At 45.1% G+C, this 20,412-nt stretch overlaps 2 protein-coding genes across 3 annotated transcripts; both read right to left on the bottom strand.

The window, feature by feature from the left end:
* Positions 1–1,523: 1,523 nt before the first annotated feature.
* On the bottom strand, positions 1,524–6,393 carry LOC123110755 (solute carrier family 40 member 2, chloroplastic). 2 transcript variants are annotated; one of them, XM_044531357.1, is made up of 14 exons: positions 6,047–6,393; positions 5,314–5,524; positions 5,168–5,231; positions 4,719–4,843; positions 4,558–4,647; positions 4,254–4,433; positions 3,977–4,051; positions 3,722–3,784; positions 3,495–3,603; positions 3,095–3,241; positions 2,913–3,019; positions 2,697–2,810; positions 2,297–2,601; positions 1,524–1,977 (listed from the first exon to the last, which is right to left on the bottom strand). In XM_044531357.1, exons 1-14 carry the CDS (start codon positions 6,169–6,171, stop codon positions 1,974–1,976), a joined length of 1,719 nt encoding a protein of 572 aa, XP_044387292.1. In that variant the 5' UTR covers positions 6,172–6,393; the 3' UTR covers positions 1,524–1,973. The 2 variants fall into 2 exon arrangements, with proteins under 2 accessions (XP_044387292.1, XP_044387291.1); XM_044531356.1 differs by having other exon boundaries at positions 3,683–3,784; positions 6,047–6,392.
* Positions 6,394–12,115: 5,722 nt separating this feature from the next.
* Positions 12,116–17,520, bottom strand: LOC123115817 (disease resistance protein PIK6-NP-like). The gene is made up of 6 exons (XM_044536903.1): positions 17,413–17,520; positions 15,584–16,215; positions 15,070–15,130; positions 14,862–15,009; positions 12,773–14,154; positions 12,116–12,742 (listed from the first exon to the last, which is right to left on the bottom strand). Exons 2-6 carry the CDS (start codon positions 16,127–16,129, stop codon positions 12,117–12,119), a joined length of 2,763 nt encoding a protein of 920 aa, XP_044392838.1. The 5' UTR covers positions 16,130–16,215; positions 17,413–17,520; the 3' UTR covers position 12,116.
* Positions 17,521–20,412: the final 2,892 nt, after the last annotated feature.

Raw genomic sequence — 20,412 nt, 5'->3', positions numbered from 1 at the left:
ATCGCGCTGGATCGCAGCGTCTGTGTTCACCTTGATGTAGCCATCCCAGCTTAATGTCATACCCTGTAATACACTTCTATTTTATACGTATATACTTGAGTACAGCACGTAAGTACTAATACGAGTGATGCCTCCCCTCCCCTCCCCTCCCGCGACGCTCCCGCGGGCGTCCGGGGGGCAACCCTAGCGCCGCCGCCGCCACCCTCCCCTTCTCTCTCTCCTCCCTCGCCGCCGCCAAGGGGCACGAGCGGGCGAAGCCCGGTCGTCGCCGGCGGCGGGGGTGCGGCGCGGGCCGGATCTCGCAGGTGGGGATGCTGCGCTCGTGCCAGGCATAGCGGTGCGGCGGCGCTCTGGAGTAGGCCAGCGACGGCGGCGTGGCGTCGGGCGACATGCGGCATGGTGGTGGTGCAGGCCGGCGGGTGGTGGCGGCGGCGGCTGCTTCGCAGCAGCGCCTCGGCGCCTCGTCTGGCGCTGCGGGTCACGGGCGACCGGGTCGCGGGCGGCCCTTCTCGCCGTGGATCTCAGGTGGCGGGGCGGCGCGGCAGCGGTGGAGGTGGGCGGCCCTTGTCCAGCCGGGCCCCTGCGGCTGGACGGCGGCGCTCGGCGCGGGAAGGCCTCCCCGGTGGCCTCTCATGGATGCAGCTCGGCGGTTCCGTGCGCCCTCCTCCTCGGCAGCGGGCGGTGGCCGGCGCTCTCTTGCGGATCTGGGCATTCGGCCTCGGGGGCTCCTCCTCCTCCCCCTTCCCCCGGCCATCTGGGCTCGGTTCCCCTTGAGGCTGTGGTCGCCGGCGGTTCTGAGGTGGTTGGGCTCATGGATCTTGTCCAAGACGTGACCTTTGGGGCTTCTCGAGGTGGTCCGGTGGCGGGGCGGCGGCCCTGGCGGTGGGAGTCGCGTCGGTCGTAGGCGGACTGCGCGACTCGGATGCGGGCGTGCAACCACGGCCGCTTGGGTGGCATGGTTGCAGGTGGTTAGCCGACCGGGGATGCAGCGGAAGGGTGGAGCACCGGGGTTCATCACTTACCTGTCCGTACACGGGTCGACGGTGGCGGCGTCCGCGGATGTCGTGTTCCTCCCTGTAGGCTCCGTCGTGGTGCTCTCACTCCTCCCGTCGTGTTCCGGGTGAAAACCTGATCTTTGGATCGGACGATGGCGACGGTCCGTGGTCGTGCCCTTCTTGGAGGCATCGTCTTGGAACCCTCGGTCCGGCGTGGTCCGTTGCACTTCTTCCCGGACGATCTCTCTTCTTGTGGTAGTCGTTGAAGTTGTGTGTCGGTGCCCGGCATTTTTGTTTCTTGCCTTGGGTTGTGTGGCGTGCGTTTGTATCGGTTACTTGGATGTAAGTGTTGGTGCTTTATTTATAAAGCGGGGGAAACCCTTTTTCGGTAAGTACTAATACACAAAGGATCATCAGACAGTACAGTAATTCTAGTTAATCACACCACAGCCGCACCTAAATCCGGGAAGGATCCATCACCTTCTGTCCTGCACCACCACTCAGAATCGGACCGAAGCAGAAAAATTCTCGGAGGGAGCAGCTGTAGTGCAGGTATCAGATCCAAGAACGAAACCTTACTGATTTTGTTACAACTAGCAACAGTCACGTTCGTTCTACCTCAGCAAGAACAGGCAACGATGTAACTGATAGTAGGTCTATACAGCAGATAGAGAAAGAAAAGAAAATGAGATGTACAAGTTGAGTTCTGCTGGGTGGCTCAGACTAGAACGAACAAATGGGTGTCTCTGTCTAATTCCTAAGTGTGTGTTGTATTCAGTCAAAGATGTAACAGCAACTCTGTACAACGTCTTCAGATCATTGCAGCGCAAGCCCCATTTCGACTCCGGGTCCAAGCATGCGTCTGGTTGGTGCATCTTCTATCTGCAAGACAAGAGATGGGGATATGCTGTATGACTCCGAGCACAAGCGGCAGCAAGCCAACTGGGCGCTCGATCGCCCACTGCTCTGCTCCCACTTCTATCTGCAAGATAAGATGGCGATGCTCTGCGTAAGTGTCATTTGTAAGCAGTATCAGGTCTGTTGGGATGTTGAACTGCCACCTTGACAGTTGAATCATAAACATTTATTTGCATGTCGATTTGATGTTCATGTCTTATCATCTTGATGATCCTGCTTAGAGTTCCAGTTTTACATGTCCTACTGTTAAAACAGTTGTATAAACTACGAAGCTTTCAAGACACAACACTTGGCAGTGAAACTCTAATACAGAAGTCCGACTATTTTGAACACTGGTATGTTCTTCATGAAATAATGGGCTAATGGAACGAATTAGAACTTACGTTGCTTGAAGTTGGAAGTGAGGATCGAAAATGAAGAGTTCCCTCTGTTCATCTGTTGGATTTCTCAACCACCGACAGAACATCCATGCTGCCCCAGCGACGGATGAGACAGACAGGATCGCCAGGAAGCCGAAATGAGAGACGTCATTTGCAATTATAGCCATCGCAAGCATGACTAACTCTGCAAGGCTTGCAATTGAAACCTCCATTCCTCCAATAAGGTTTGCTTTTGAAGCAGGAACTCCTGTTTGGATGATCTGTGTCCCCACAACATCATAAGACATGTGCCCCAACCGAGATAATGCCTGAAAATTAACAGGAAACCGCCAAAATGTTTAGTCTATTGTATTCGTCAAATTCTTAATCTAAGGGTAATTTGTAGCTAAGGTCTTGTTCTCACAATGGAAGCAAGGAAGATGAGCAGAGGTGTTCTCTGTGAGATGGGTCCAGCCCAATACACTGTGAGAGCAACTGACAAGAGTGAGGCTTGAAATATCAATCCAGCTGCTCCCGCCTGGTATTTATAACATAACAGTTTGCACCAAAGAAAATTGAGGTAAGTTCGCGTCAATTGTGACAAATAGTGTAGACATGGGGGAAAAAGTATAGATCCAACCTTTAGAATTCCAACTCTTTTCACCAGGCTTGAGGAGATGAATGTTGCAACAAGACCCATAACAGAACACAATCCACTGAAAGCACCGACGATAGATGGACTAATACCTGTTAAACAGCCATTACTAATTTGTAGACATTTCTCTGAAATTGATAAATTTGAGCTGGGAAAGTGAAATATACCCCGATGCATCAACAATGCAGTCATTATTGCGCCAGGAGCAAGGGCTACGTTGAAATTTAGAAACACGGTAGCTACACTTGCAGGTAGAACTGTCTGCTGCTTATACTCATTCCAGCCATGCTTGATAGAACTTAAGCCATTTTGAACTGAATGGTAGAGAAAATATCAGGCCATCCACATAATAACTGAACTTAAATAACTAATTTGATATAAGTTCCTCATTGGGACAATCCACTGTGAGATTAAGCATTATGATGTGTTGCTACGTTTGGTGTTGGGTTTTCCTTTAAATGGATGAAAAAAACACTTTGTGCCTGGACTCTAGGATATTACTTGATTTTCTGCTTAATGGTAACATGCGCAAAGCTTTTGCACATTCTCTAAGAAAAACTTCCTCACCTATCTTGCGGACATCCAATAGATCAGCACAAATAGATTCGTCACTGGGGGTTCTCGAGGAATCAAGCGCATGACAAGAGACGCTGTTAATTAATTGACCCAACATAACCTAAAAAGACCATACAGCATCTTGTGAGTATGCTAAATCTGGTGATTCAAGATTCAGCTTAAAGATATATGCGGTATACCAGAATGGGAAAACTGCATATCATTAGAGCAGAGGAAACCTTCAAACAGGTTACTATGTCGTATTTGGTGAGCAGAAGGCCAAAAACTGAAGCACCAACGGTCTGCGACATCCAAAATGGTTATGCATGTTATGCAACTATAATTTCCACTCAAAATAGATTGCATGCTGTGATTGAAGTACAGAAGAATAAGATAACAAGATCCACCAAACAGACAATCTTGTCATCTCCCGAAGTCTTCATAAATTTAAAAAGATGCAAGCTCTATATCGTTAGGACTTAGGAGTATCTCACCTCACAAAGAAGATCAAGTCGATTAAGCATGGCATTAGCTTGAGCTAATGCAACAGGCCTGTTCGTTCCTGCTAACTTCATAGAGAAAGAAGAACAGTGAGGCAGACAGTTGGTCAAAACCAACAAGAAAACAAGCTATTTGTAATTCATAAGTGTTTCTTACAATGACAAGTTTTCCGTTGCTAAATCGCTAACAAGTGCTATTTTAGGAGTGGAATGCATTTTATTGAAAAAAAAGGAAGAATCTGCAAAACAAAATGTGGATTAGCAACCATACCAGCACAACCCAGTCCCTCTCCATGGAAACTCCTAGTGCCAATCCTGCAAGCCTTTCAATAGCTCCGGCTATCACTAGCACAATGAACCAAGGCCTGAGAAGCAAAGCTGATGTAGAAGTACGGCCCGCGTTCTTGAGAGCATATATGACCATTGCAGCTGATATTAACTGAGTGGCCACCTGCATAGTCGGGTTGAGAAGAAAACTGGCATAAACTATTTTGCATTGTGCATAAAATTATAATCTAGAGCAATCTATTTTCTTTGCCCATAATATAAGAAAGCAGAGAAAATAAAGCAAGTACCTGGACAGCATTCAATCCTGTGTACATGGGTATTCGCGGGAAATGATCCATAAGTTTGCCAACTATTGGAGCCCCGAGAAATACTGAGAGCTGGAAATCATAAAACAATTTAGATTGTTGATTCTACTAACATCTCTTGAATTTAGCACAGCGATGGGTACCTTTCCGAAGAAACCAACAATAGCCACAGGCAATAGGCTTGGATGAAGAATTGCCAGGGCAGCAGGCCACGCAAAATTCCAGAGTTGTTCCACGAGGTTACCAAACAAGTAGCTAACATAGAGAGCTGCATAGATGATGTTAAAGGGGTATTAAGTTCCATGGTAGATGGATTGCCGGGAGGTTTGCCCATCAATTATTTTAATTTCTTTTGTAAAAAGATTAAAAATCACTAGGGGTAGGTATGCCCTGCTTGTCACATGGGAGTTGAAAACTGAAAACATTAATCAGCTGCAAATTATGAAATATTACAATAGCAGATACTTTGGTTAATGAGCACATATTCCTCAAAAGGAACAACATTATTAACTATTAACTGCATAGCTTAGTGTGTAAAGTGTAAACAGTGTATAAAGATAATCCAACTATGTTGTCATGAAAATGGTTTTACCATATAGTCCAGCAGGGTGAGCTGGAGTGGCGGCCAATGTTTGTTGCTCTCCTTCAGATAAGACCTGAATTATGAACAGACTGTCAGAAGACGACAAAACAAAACTATTTGACGAAGACCATGGTGGAGGAAAGAAAAATCCGTACCGGCAGCTCCTCAAAATCGGCATGGTGCTGAGTACTATCATGTGGAGGAAAAGGACTAGAATCTAGAACATCTCCTAGGATATTGACAACTGGAATAGAGCAGCCTGGTGGTAATGATGGATGATCATCGAAAGCCTCCTCTTCCTTATTTACATTGCTAACCTCAACCTCAACATTTGCTATGTAACACCTTTGAACAAAATTGTTTGACCTGGGAAAATACTAACATGACTTGAAAGTTGAAACATTGTAACTCAAGAACAAAAGCAACATCAACTCACTACTTGGCATACATCGACCTACTAACGTTTTGCTAATTCAATTGTGGATGATCTAAAATACTACAACGTAGGAATCAGCACGCGTGCTCAAGCGAAAACATACTGACAAGAAAATATTCATCACATTAACTAATGTACACTCTTCCTTACAAACTCAGTCGTCACTTAATAAACAATAGACCCACAAGTGAAGTGCCAACGCCACCTGCATTTGATAGGTCCTATACCAAGCTAAGCTACCGGAGAAGCCTAAATCAGCCCTGATTTGAACTTATCTCTAGACCATCCATGAGGCCGTAACAAACCAATAATCCAAAGCAAGAAACGCCTGCGTCCCTTCGATCCTTCCCCGGCTAAAACTTTTCATGCTAAACATCCAATATCTCGCGTGCAATTAGCGCCAAGCATCCAGAGCATCTCAAACAGACGCAAAGCAGACAGCACGCAGTCACCTGAGAGCGCTGACGCAGGGGGAGGCAGGCCTCAGGCGCAGCCTCGGCAGGCCGGGGAGACACCCGCGGAGGAGCGGCGTCTGCGGCGATGAGGCGAGAAGGGCGGCAGCGGTAACCATCCCCATGGCTCCTCTGCGGCGGCGGCGGCGGCAGCGCGACTACTCATGCATGCAGCCTCTCAAGGACCGGGCGCCGGCGGCGGGATTGGGCCCGGCGGGAGCTTCTGGAAGCGTGCCTTACCACTGGCTACCTTATCCTGATGAGGTTGAGGTGGAAGAAGGGGCGGAGGAGGAGGGAGAAGAAGAAGAGAGAGAAGGGAGCGCCAAGTTGCCAACTGAGGCAGCGAGGGAGAGAGCGGAAAGAGGATATGGGAGGGGATAAATGGAGGCCTAACAGCCGTCCGATTTTTAATCGAACGAGTGAGGATTTTTCGGTTGCCTCTGATTTTTGTTTTAAAAAATGAGGTTGTTTGTGACCGGGAAGGCAGCCGCATGTCACGATTTTGAGACGCCAAATTTCTTGTCCTCGTTCCATTTATGCGGTGCTTGAAATGTGACTTTCGAGGGAGCATCGATTTGAGGACTTTTTTCTATTCCCTTGTTTTTTTTCGAGAGTAAAAGAGTTTATTCCACAATGATTAGAGTTATAAAATAAATTGTGGGAAACTTTTCTTTTACAAGAAACTTTCAGTCTATTCTCTTCAATCATAGCAGTACAAAGAACAGATGTAATACAAATTACAACCATGTCCATGGATCACCTAGCGACGACTATAAGCATTGAAGCGAGCCGAAGGCGCGCCGCCGTCATCGCCCCTTCGCCACTGGAGCCAAAAAAACCTTGTTGTAGTGGGAAGTCGTCGTGCGGGCCAACGCACCAGAGCAGCAAACCTCGCTGAAGAATAAAGTCGTAAAATAGAAGGATCAAATCTGTAAACACTCAAACGAAGACGGGCGAAGACCGGATCCAAACAGATCCATCAAAGACCAGCACCGTCCAAATCTGTGAGACCCGAAGGAGATAAACCTCCACACGTCCTCCGACGATGCTAGACTCACCATCAGGCGGGGATAGAATGTGGGAGATATTATTCCTACTAAGTGACATCGCCACCGCTACACAGCCCCAACCAAAGACGCTAAATCTAACGAGAACGAGAACGGGGTCCCTCCAACGGGGGGAGGGTGAAATCCTCCGTACCTCCATGGCTCAGAGGCCATCGCAGATGGGGCGGACCGTTTGTAGAAAACCTAAGAGCTTTATATTCAACTAATGCATTCATGTTGCTGTCAGTCAATAGGTTGCTGATCAGGAAGCTTGAGTGAGCTCGAAGATTAGCCGATTTACAAATGTGTTGAATTACGAAAAAAACTGGAAAAATCGTTGTTTTGTTTCATCTAGAAGAAGCGATGACAACCGGAATCGAACGAGCGGAGTTGTGGCATGCTTGTCGAGCCATGGTTGTTGCATCATTGCAGAATAAAAGGAACGAAGAGAAGGTTCCTCCTGCCTCAAGAAAAGTCAGGGTTCCTCTATCTTCCGCCAGCATCGTCGCCGGTCCGTCTCGTCTCTGGTGGCCTTAGGGCCATTGGGCGCATGGTGGATCCTGGTCTTTGCCGAAGGGAGGGCTCCGTTTTTTATGTTTCTTTGAGTTTTGTTAGGTTTTGTGTCCTGTTCAGGAATGCGAGATGCGCGGCGGCTCCTTGAAGATGGAATAAATTCTCCCCGCCTAGCCCCTTCCCCGGTAGTGCGTTTAGCATCGTCGGTGGACGTGTGGATGTATGTGTCCGATGGTTCTGCTCAGATTTGGTCATTGTTCGTTTTATGTTCGTGTGTCTTTCGATGGTATCCTTCCAATTTAATCTACTCTTCATGGGTGGCGGTTAATGTTTTAGTGTGTTGGTCCTATGGGGCTAGCACAACAACTTCCCGACTGTCTATTACAATAAGGTTTGCCCGGCTCCGGCAAGGGAGGGGCAATTATGGTGGCGTGCCTTCGGCTGTGCTGGTAGTTGTGGCTAAGTGGTCCACAAATCTGGATGTAATTTTTATTATTTTTACTAGCAAAAAGGCCTGTGCGTTGCAACGGGAGAAAAAAAATATCACATGTTCTTAATTTATAAAAAGTGGTCTATAATCTCAGAATTTGTAGCTACGATCCAAACAAAGATGGTCTTAGCCTACAAAAGCACAATTCAAGATTCCACAAGTATTATATTTCAACATGACTTGCATATAGATTTAATCCGTACAAAGAAGCGGCCAAGTGATTATGCATTTATTCTTGTCATGTGTGAAATGGGGTATTGTTACGGGCTGGTAAAGGAACACGACAAAAACAGACAGATAATGCATTATTGATTAAGATTGCATCCTAGATAGTATTTTTTTTAATTGTTAATAGGTAAAATAACATCATATTCAAATTCTACAGATTTTTCTAATCAAAATTCATATATAACATGTTAAATTTGGAGTCACAGTTTAGAAGACATGAGTATTTTAAAAAACATTTGATATCTACTACAGGTTTAATGTCAAGAAAATCAGGGAGTTTTCTATAAGATAGCATGACGGACTAAGAATACCTATTTCTTTTTTTAGGGAAATTAGGGAAACCTATTTCTTTTATTAGTAGGTATAGATATAGACTAGCAAAAGGGCCCGTGCGTTGCAACAGGAGATTTTTTTTCATAATTGTCAATGGCCATGACCACATTTTGTTGCATCATCGAGATACACTATCGCTCTCAATTTTGTGAAATCACGAACATTTTTTAAAACTCGTGCACATATTTGAAATTATGAACATTTTTAAATTTTATGAAAACTTTTACAAATTTTTGAACATTTTCTAAAATCAAGAACATTTTTTGAATTCATGAACATTTTATAGTATTTGCAAACATTTTTTAAAATTGTGAATATTTTTTATTTTCTTTTTAATCTTATGTGCAAATGGACGAACAAAACGACGGATGAAATCTGGTAATAAGTGACATACAAAAAATGGGAGTAAGAAACGTCCATGCCTTTAATAGAAAAAAAAGTACTAATGAAGGATGCAACATAAATATAGTTTTAAAATTAATTAACATGCAAGATAACATTATATTTAGAATCTGCAATTTTTTGGGGCGATTTCCATATATAACATACTAAATTTGGAGTTCGGGTCTGAAAGATATGAATATTTTAAAAAATACTTGAATTTGCAAAAAAAATATTAAAAAGAGAATGTTTTCGCCGTAATTATACTGTGTAGACCATCCGTTAAGCGGCACTTAGCGAGGTAGCTCTATATTACGCCAACTGAAATTCGCGAAAAAAAAGGCTGCAAAAATTGGGAGGAGCCAGGTTTGAACCCAGGTCTCCTGAATGGTAGAGAAAGGCCTTAGCCAGTAGGCCGGTTTGTCTACCTTGGTTGTGCAAGGGCATTACACTACATGAACAGAGGTTATCGGCGGCAACTTAATAAAAAAAAGAATCGTTTTCCCACTTACAGGTGGCATTGGTGGGTAAAGATATAGATTTTTTGTTGTACTGCCATGATCGAACATAAACAGTACTCCCTCCGTTCCTAAATATTTGTCTTTTTAGAGATTTCAAATGGACTATCACGTACGGATGTATATAGACATATTTTAGAGCGTAGATTCACTCATTTTGCTCCGTATGTAGTTACTTGTTGAAATCTATAGAAAGACAAATATTTAGAAACGGAGGGAGTAGATCAGTAGTTTTATCGGAAAAAAAAGGAACAAAGAGAAACAGAAAACAGCGGGTTTTCTGCGCTGCGCAAATCATCGTGTTGTTGAGTTCGTCAGGCCGAGAGAAAGAGCGCGCGCAAGCTGGGCTGGCCGCCGGCTAACACTACACTCACACCACTGACACTTACAAGCGTACCCCACCGCTCCCTCAAAAAAAAAAACAAGTGTACCCCCGCTAACAGAGTTATTTGGATTTTTGCCACTTTGTTCGTGGCGCTTCGCTGATTTGCCACTCTGGAGAATTGATTCGCACAATTGCCACTTAGGTCGTTGAAACCTTGATTAGTATGCCATGAGCTCCTCTTTAATTCGTTTTAATTGTTTTTTCACATTAACTGGCTATGAAAAGACTAACTTACCCCTGTGCCTGTTACACGTATGTATCTGCCGTATATGGCATGGAATCATCACTTGAACCGCAGTGCCCGCGCTGACTGCCGATAATATCGCGTGTGCCATACCACCGGTTACCTGGACGTCGCGCTCCGGCGATTCTTCTCGGCGTCATGCGCCGCCGATCGTCTGGACGCCGCGTGCCGCTGGCTGGACGTCTTGTGCTGCCGATTGCACCGCGTGCACGCAGTGCGCCACCGATCGTTTGCTACCGCAGCGGCGGCTTGGAACCTGGTCTTTCCCAAGGGTAAGATGATTTTCCTTTCCCTTGCTACATGTTCCCAGCAGAGTGGCCAGGCGACCGGGACGGGCGGCGCGAGCGGATCGTGCGGGCAAACCGGGCGAGCGGCGACGACGGTCGAGCAGAGCAAGCAGCAAGCACCCAAGTGGCGCGGGCCACGACAGCGACCGTGATGCAGGCCGACGAACTGACGACCAGAAATTTGCGCCTTGTTCTTCTCAGTCGAACGAGAATACAGATATTCAGTAGGTGTACATAGCCTCAGGGGCAGTTTGGTCTTGTCTAATGTCTATAAATGAGAAAAGAAAAAAGAAAATCAATAAAAAGAGGAAATGGCATGGTAATCAAGGGGTCAATGAGCTGAGTGGCAATTTTGCGAAGCCAACCTCGAAAGTGGCAATTTTGAGAAGCCACTTATTGAAAGTGGCAAATATCCAAATTTCTCGCTAACACAAGACCACTTTGGAATATCTCTTGGACGGGGATGGGGGTCGAGCTGACTTGCGGGTCCCGCCTGCCAGCTCACCAGTCGTTGCTTCACTCTGAACGGTGCCCTGCACTTGCACTGGTTCAGCTTCGTCAGTCTGCTTCAGCTTACGCTTCTCTTCTTCAGCGTGTTGCGTTTGGGGCGTGACGCTCGGCAAGGATCTCTCATCGCTGAGGCAACCTCGGTTCATACCTGGATGCTCAAGCATTGCCGGAGAGAGAAGCGCTCTGCTGCAGCGCCGCTGCGAGACAACGGAATAGAAGATCTGCAGCACGACCTGAGCAATCAGATCATTTGGGAATTGCTGATTGCCTGGAGGAAGGGCCTGACATCGAGGGTGCAGCTTTGGCCGGAGGTCCATGATTCATCACCTGGAAATTCAATTTGTTCCTTTGCTTCCTTCTGTTAGACCGACTGTAAAGTTACCTGCTAGGACAGCAATTGTTGAATCTTCCGGAAAGGAAACAAGGCGTGCCAAATCAATTAAATATGAGGACAAGGGCATTTGGTCCATATGAAAATACGGGCACGAATATGACAGTGGTATTGACAAGTGTTTATGCTCAGGTGGTCATAGTGGCATTCTTTGAAGCATGCAGAAGTTGGAGTGGCATTTATCAAATTAAACCATTAAATGTCTGTACTACTAGTATTAGTAATACAGGCAACTGAAACTATTGAAATGCTCATTCAATTTCTAGTGTTTAAACTAAGAGCCTTCTTTTATTCACTCTAGGAGCATCATGGTTTTGGTTTACTTTCTATGCATCATAGGAAACAGGAAAATGGAAGCGTAGGATTGGGTGGACTAGGCCGGGAAAATTCCTTCCCATGCTCGTCAGAACAGTGGTTGGATGGAACACCTCCAGTCTATAATGGGTGATCTTCCTACCAGATTTGTCCTTTTTAGATATAACTACACACATGCCAGTATGCACGGTGGCATCGGTGAACATGGGACAAAATGTTGGTACCGATCTAGACTCCTAGACTGACCCACTAAGTTCAGTGACCTAAATATGCAAGTTTGGAGTTCAGATACATACTTGAACCAGCAGTACGTGTTCAGTGATCCATATGTAATTTGCAACGTGTTCAGTGATCCATGTGTAATTTGCTCCACGGAAATTTACAAAAATTATGCAGCCTAAGGGAGGGAAAAGAAAACCTGAAAATTTGTCAGATGAGTTGTGTGCTTGTCTGGATCTCCTCTTCAGCCTTCCCTTGGTCCTCCTCCACCATATTTTCATCACCCCATATTCGGATTTCCAGTGTGGGGTGGTTCGGAAGGAGAGTAACTGCGCTCCTGATGGCGTCCTCCGATGCTTCCACCTCCCGAACCGTGGCACCACCGCAAATGATCTTCACGGTAACATGCATAAGGGAAGAGAGGTGCTGGATGCCAAAATCAAGATCCTTGCCTGCGTCTAATGGAACCTCCAGCTTCTCAAGACTCGGCATGGCCCCAGCTTCAAATATCAGTCCTTTGCCATTGCTCCAGCAGGTGAAGCGGAAATCCTTCAGGCATATGAACATGTTGCTGCTTATAACGAGTCTTTGTTTTTGAGCAGATGATTCTGATGACAAACACAGAAGCAGCAAAGCAGGTAACCCTCCAAGGATCTCTAATGCCTCCTCTTCTACAGGGTTAATATTGATATCTAGGTACGAGAGGTTGTCAAGTGACGCGATCCAAACTGGAACTCTGGGAAAGAAATAGTACGCGTCCATCTGAAATTTCTGGAGGAGATGAGGGGATGGGAACCAAGAATCCAGCAAGAATTCTATGGAATAACCATACATTTCTTTTAGAGGAATGGAATAACCATAGTCACTCTTAATGCATAGAGACCGAAGGTTGAGTCTACCCAGTTTACAGAGCGATGAGACCACGTTCTCCACAAAAATTTCTTTGTTACCGTGTGTATCGATGATGCACCAGCGCAGCCCAAGAATCCTCAATTTAGTCAGGCTGCCCAATTCCAGCAAAGAAGATGCCAAACTGTCCCACTTGACTTTGATCTCTCTTAGCTCCTGAAGAGCATGCAGATTCCCAATTCCTTCAGGTAATTCAAGATTATTGACATGCAAACATGTCATATTTTGCAGTTGAACAATGCTTTTGGGCAATTTTCGTATCTTTGTCCATCTTATATCCAGAGTCTGCAAATGCTGTAGTTCTCCTAATTGCTCTGGGAATGCAGAAATGCTTCTGACATCGAGCCGCAAATACTTCAACTGACAAAGAGTCCTTACATGTTCAATAAAACTGCTTTCCATGTCCTCACCATTTTCTATATCAAGTACTCGCAGAACTCTAAACTTCGAAAGAGGAGGCATCTGTTCAGCATACCCAAATACACTGAGAGACCGGCAATGAGAAATGATCGCTGTTGATGGAACTGCGATGTGCTCTTGGGAATAACAGTTCAGAGATAGTCTACGAATCTTATGTTGTAGCACTAATTCCTGATTTTGGCCACCAAAGAAGGTAACAAAATTTTCTTCAATTGACTTGGATATAAGAAGATCAAGAATCATATCATGGACTCGGCATGAATAAACTCGACCATCATATTGAATTCTCACTGGCTGAACCATACTTCTATTGATAAGGTCACTGAAATACCCATCTCCTATCTCCTCCAAATCTTGTCCACCCTCCGTATTAATAAATCCTTCAGCAATCCACCTCCTTATCAATTGATCCCTCTTAATCTCACAGTCTTCTGGAAATATACTCAGGTATAGTAAACATGTCTTTAAATGATGGGGAAGATCATCATAGCTGAGGGATAATATTTTTCTCATCTCTTCTACACCGGGATCTTTTTCCAGTGTCGAACCGATTGAGTTATATACCCTCTCCCATTCTTCATTTGTACTAGCTTTATTAGCCAGCAAGCTAGCCACTGTAATAATCGCCAAGGGTGAACCACCACATTTCTTCAATATCTCTGAGGAGACTTCTTCCAACTTAGGAGGGCACATATCTCCCGAGCCAAATATACGTTTCAAAAATAAACTCTTAGAGTTGGCTTCAGTAAGAGGCATTATTTCATAGACATGATCATGCTGAGGAGAGCAACATGACTTGGCTATAGTAATACTGCGAGTTGTTGTCATTATTTTGCTCCCAACATCATTTGGAAACAAAGCACACTTGATAATCTTCCATGCTTGATTACTCCAAATATCATCAATGATGACAAAATACCTACAATAGGAAAATTTAAATGCCTACTCCATAAAAGCTATTATAAATGAAGAAGTGTTAACAACATAAAAATGGCACACCTCCTGAATGCCAAATGATAAAGCTTGTAGGATAATTTCCAGAGCAATTAAATAGGAGTATATAAACTATAAAGTGAGACCATTGCAGTAGCTGCACCCTTTATTTCCTCAATGAACATATATATTGAAATGGAGTTTCCCAAGGCTGGGCATGGATATAGTGAAACAGAGGAGGATGCAGTAACTAAGTAAGGAAAAATGCTTCTGTGCTACACAAAGAACGTGAGCTTCAGGAATCTTTTTTTTTTGCGAGTCGAACCAGGATTGTACAATTATCAGTTAATTGGGTACTGGATCACTTCTATTTTATATGTCACTAATGATAATTATCCCCTAAAGTTCTACCGTAGAAACAAGTGAAAATGCGAAGTTCCTAAATCCCCCTGAAACCAAAACCAGAGTAATCATAAACAGAATGAAATATGGTCGCCTGCTCAGTATATCTGCCTTTCTCTACAAGCAGAAAAACATTTTTCTGTTCTATATTTAATTTAAATTGAAAAACAGTAGAAACTAATAGAATGTGTTATATATGTACACCCAGCAAATCAAACAAGTGTTTAAGCAACTGAATAGATGTGGACATTGATCCAAGTATGATGGGATCCATCCAAAATTTATGAGTACCTTTTGTTCTTTAGAAATTCTCGGATTGCATTGATGAGCTTTTCCTCATCCCAGACATCTATGTTAGCGTACTCCTGCTGGCTGACTTGAGAGAGTATACTTCTTAGGATCTTCTTCACATCAGGCTGCTGCGACAAAGAAACAAAAGCTCGACACTGGAACTGGCCTTCCAGTTTACGGTACACCTCATTCGCAAGTGTAGTTTTACCGAGGCCCCCAGAACCCACAATTGATATCACCTTTTGCTGCTGCACCAATGCACCCACCCCCTCCATTACCGAAAAAGGGTTTCCCCCCGCTTTATAAATAAAGCACCAACACTTACATCCAAGAACCGATACAAACGCACGCCACACAACCCAAGGCAAGAAACAAGAATGCCGGGCACCGACACACAACTTCAACGACTACCACAAGATGAGAGATTGTCCGGGAAGAAGTGCAACGGACCACGCCGGACCGAGGGTTCCAAGACGATGCCTCCAAGAAGGGCACGACCACGGACCGTCGCCATCGTCCGATCCAAAGATCAGGTTTTCACCCGGAACACGACGGGAGGAGTGAGAGCACCACGACGGAGCCTACAGGGAGGAACACGACATCCACGGACGCCGCCACCGTCGACCCGTGTACGGACAGGTAAGTGATGAACCCCGGTGCTCCACCCTACCGCTGCATCCCCGGTCGGCCAACCACCTGCAACCATGCCACCCAAGCTGCACCCCCTCCATTAGGCACTTGATGAGCTCGTCTCTTGGCTTGTCAATACCGACGAGCCCGTCTGGCTCAGCATAGAGCGAAGGAAGACGAGGGTCAATGGCCCTTGAGATGCGATGCTCAAAGGTGCGCTCATCGAGCTTATACCTCATACGTCGCTTGCTTGCATCTTCAACACGTGCCTTGAGCCCCTGGATTTGGCTGGATATTTGATGGCGCCCCCTCAGTGCCTTGAGCTGCTGGATCACATTTTGGACAAGCCCTGCTCTCTTAGCAATGTCAGTTTGGCCAAGGCTTTTCATAAAGTCGTCTATGCAATCCTCAATATCATAAGACATCTCCCGGACTTGGTCCCTCCATTCCTTTGTCTGCACATCAAGATCACGGTCCACCTCTGCCAGCCTCTGAAGGAGCGCGTTCATGCTGCTCAGCTCATCTTTCATGAACTCCACCTCCCTGTGCACACCTTTCAGCTTTGCGTACTCCTCCCCAAGCAGGGTGGTGAGCTTGCCGATGACAGAGGTCATCACCCCTGCCAAGGCGCTCACCATCTGTTGGACGCTTATGAGTGTAGCTACCAAGATGCCCAGTTTTGCAGAAAATGGCCACAAGCTTCAGCACGATTAGCAAACACCTGCTGATATATGTATGTATCATCAGAGAGGTAGGTCTGTAGGTATCATACTGAATGACAACCATAACTACAATCGTAACTTCATAAGCGCCAATTGCCAACCTAAATACACAAGAATGCTAGAAAAGTACATAAACCTAATTTCACAATTTAGTAAAAAGGAAAAACCACTCAATGTCACAGTCAATTCAGGATGCACATGCAAACTTGCAATTTCTATCAGAATTCAGTCACTCTGCAAATGACATAATAACTGTACTAAAGAAGTAGACATGAACTCTTGGTACATAGACACATGAATAAATGATAATCATGCTATTTATCCAATTGTACCAGATTCAGTCGAACCATTGCTAGAATATAAGATCTAGAATTATGGGTTAAAATACCTTTGAGTTGCTACGCTAACTGATTAAGTCTACTAGAACTAGATTTAGGAATCGAGTCGCATGATTCATGGAAGTTACTTTATGCCTTTTGAAAGCATCAATTCATGCACAATACAACAAATTGTAGAGCCCCCAATTTTGGGACACACTAAACCGCCAACCCCATACAACTAAACTTGCCATCTAAAATGTTCACAAATGCCAACCGCTCCCAGCGAACGTTCGGCAGATATTGCGGTTCAGCCAGTATTTAGTTGTAGCCCGCTAGCAAATAAGGATCAGTTCGTGTCTGCATATACATAAGTTGTGCTTTTTTTTTGACTGTACATAGTAGGGCAAAAATTGTGCTTTCTTGATCATCAAGAGTAAACTAATTGGTCTGCGTAGATAGTAGCGACTAGCGATATAGTCATCAGAGGGTTAAAGAACAGTGAAATGCAGAACTTGTCAAATTTTTCAAAGCAAACATACCCGTACCAAGTAGTATGCATCATGAACATGTCAACTATGATAACTGGTTAATAAAGATTGCTTTTATTATACAAAATCTCCCTGTGAAGAAGCAGGCTAGCAGGTAAACAGTTGCTTTTATTATTGTTGTCACCTTAATTTCAGTAAGATCTATGGTGTCAACTATGACAGTACGATGGTAGCAGATTAGCGGGTACACAATTGGTTTTATCCAGCAAGATCCATGTGAAGAAACACACCACTTACTACACCGCGGTGCCACCACACTAATGCTTCTAAAACACCAACAAATTTCACTGCAGAAGCTGACAAGTAGAGCAGGGTAGCTCACAGTCCATACCTATTCGATGGAAGTCAGGCGAGCACCGCCGCCGGCGAGATCAACAAATCCGCAGCGGCGACCGCGAGAGACCCCACTGGAGCCGAGAGCGGGAGCCGCCCGTTTCTGCGATGGGCGCAGAGGTCGTGGTGGTGCCGGCGGCTGTTAGAATTAATGGGCTAGGCCCATAACAATTCTGAAATCTCAAAGCCCATGTGTAAAATGGCAAGTGGTGGTGCTAAGTTTAGTCCCACCTTGGAAGTTGAAGAAGAGTTGGACCTCTTTATATAGTGGGTTCTCTCTACCACTCTAAGTGGTGTGTGAGAAGAGAAAGGGAAAACCACGCGCGCGTGCACGCTCGCTCGCCTGGCTGGGCATGCGACATGCGCGTGAATGGTTTGCCGAAATCCGGTCCGTCTCCTTGCAGGAGCGCAGCTTCCTTTTGCCGTTTTATTTTTTATGTCTTGGCAGACAAGTTTTTGATTTCTTGTCCGGTAAGTATACGAATTAGAAACCGAGTCGGTTTGGGATTGTGGTCGCGACACAATACCGCCTCTGGTCCTAATATATATACAGCTACCGGCTGCGGCCAGAGACACACCGAAAAACACCTAGGGTTTTGCCTCATCTCACAACTTGCGCCGCCATCGTAGTCTACTCCATCCCAAACGCCGGCGTGCATCGGCGCGTGGGAGAGCAGGTCTCCGGAACCGTTCGTCTTTGCGATCCTGCACCGGGAGAGGACGAATTAGGTTTTTGGGAAGCACTGTGCGCGACTGCTCAAATTCGTCATCACGGGTCATCTTCCGTCCAAGTCGGGCGGTGCTACTCATCGTCGTATTCATCGTCGTCAGCAGCAGATCGTCGCCAACATCGTCATCAACACTGTCGCACCCATAATAGCTAATGATCAGTACGTCCAACATCCTTTGTTCATGTCTGCTTCTACAACTATTGTTACGTGCTTGCTGCTGTTATGCATGTCTTGTTGTTCTTCTAGTTTGCTAGATTATTGCATGCTAGTATTTCTTCTAGTCATGAATTATTTACTGGAATTAATCATGAACTTGCCTAATATTCCAACAATCCAAAAACCTAATTATAGGCAATTTCCTGAGTTAACTATGGCTGGATTCGCTGATGCACTGAGGCCGGATAAGTTTACCGGTGTGCACTTTAAGAGGTGGCAGGTGAAGACCACGCTCTGGCTTACTGCTCTGAAAATTTTCCACGCTAGTGTTGGTGCTCCAGAGGGAATGACCGACGAAGATCAGAGAAAATTCCAGGAAGCCAATACTATGTTTGTGGGATGCATTCTGAGTGTTCTTGCTGTCCGTCTGTGTGATGTGTACATGCACATAAACGACGGAAAAATTCTGTGGGATGCACTGAATGCAAAATTCGGTGCAATAGATGCAGGCAGTGAACTATACATCATGGAGAGTTTTCATGACTACAAGATGGTGAATAACCGTTCTGTGGTTGAACAAGCTCATGAGATACAATGCATTGTGAAGGAACTTGAACTCCTTAAATGTGTTCTACCCGACAAATTCGTGGCTGGGTGCATGATTGCAAAGTTGCCTCCTTCATGGAGGAATTTCGCCACAACTCTGAAGCATAAGAGACAGGAGATATCAATTGAAAATCTGATTGCATCTCTTGATGTTGAAGAAAAAGCTCGGGCTAAAGATACCACTGAAAAAGGAGGTGAGGTTCAGCCTACTGCTAACATGGTGCAGATGTACCCACAGAACAAGAACAAAGGGAAGAACAAACCTGTTTCCAACAAGCCTACCAAGACTACTACCTTCAAGAAGAAGAAGTTCAACAAGGCTGAGCTAGAGTGCTACGCCTGTGGGAAGCCTGGACACTTTTCCAAGGAATGCCCTGAACGTGCAGACCGCAGAGGGAAAACAAGCTCCAAGACTGTCAACATGGTGACCGCTAGCAATACTGATGGGTATGGTAATTTACCTATTGTGCTTTCAGTATTTCAATCATCTTCATGGTGGATTGATTCGGGTGCTAATGTTCATGTGTGTGCTGACATTTCCCTGTTTACTTCTTATCAGGTCGCAAGGGATTCTTCCGTCCTAATGGGGAATGGGTCACATGCTTCTGTTCGTGGCATTGGCACGGTGGATCTGAAGTTTACTTCGGGAAAGATCGTGCAACTAAGGAACGTGCAGCATGTCCCTACTATGAACAAGAATCTAGTTAGCGGCTCCCTTCTATGTTGAGATGGTTTTAAGGTAGTTTTAGAGTCCAATAAAGTAATCATGTCAAGATTTGGACAATTTATAGGAAAAGGCTATGAGTGCGGAGACTTGTTCCGCTTTTCTCTTTCAGATTTTTGCAATAAGTCAATAAACCAAATTTGTGCTAGTGTTAATGATGATGCAAGTATTTGGCACTCTCGTTTATGTCATATTAATTTTGGTTTAATGTCTCGGCTATCCAGCATGAGTTTAATTCCGAACTTCACAGTTGCCAAAGGTTCTAAGTGCCATAGTTGTGTGCAATCTAAGCAACCTCGAAAGCCTCATAAGGCTGCCGAGGAGAGAAACTTGGCACCTCTAGAACTCATACATTCTGATCTTTGTGAGATGAATGGTGTGTTGACAAAAGGTGGAAAGAGATATTTCATGACTTTGATTGATGATGCGACTAGATTTTGCTATGTTTATTTGTTGCAAACTAAAGATGAAGCATTAGACTACTTTAAAATCTATAAAGCTGAAGTTGAAAATCAACTAGAGAGAAATATCAAGCGTCTTAGGTCCGATCGTGGTGGAGAGTATTTTCCAAAAGTTTTTGATGAATTTTGTGAGGAACATGGTATTATTCATGAGAGGACGCCTCCCTATTCACCTCAATCAAATGGAGTGGCCGAGAGGAAAAACCGCACATTGACTGACTTGGTGAATGCCATGTTAGACACTGCGGGTTTATCTAAGGCATGGTGGGGGGAGGCTCTATTGACTTCATGTCATGTCCTGAATAGAGTTCCCAACAATA

This window comes from Triticum aestivum, chromosome 5B, assembly GCF_018294505.1.
Source record: "Triticum aestivum cultivar Chinese Spring chromosome 5B, IWGSC CS RefSeq v2.1, whole genome shotgun sequence".
Taxonomy (NCBI): domain Eukaryota; kingdom Viridiplantae; phylum Streptophyta; class Magnoliopsida; order Poales; family Poaceae; genus Triticum; species Triticum aestivum.
Note: the sequence above shows the minus strand (reverse complement) of the source record. Positions and strands in the feature narration are given on the sequence as shown.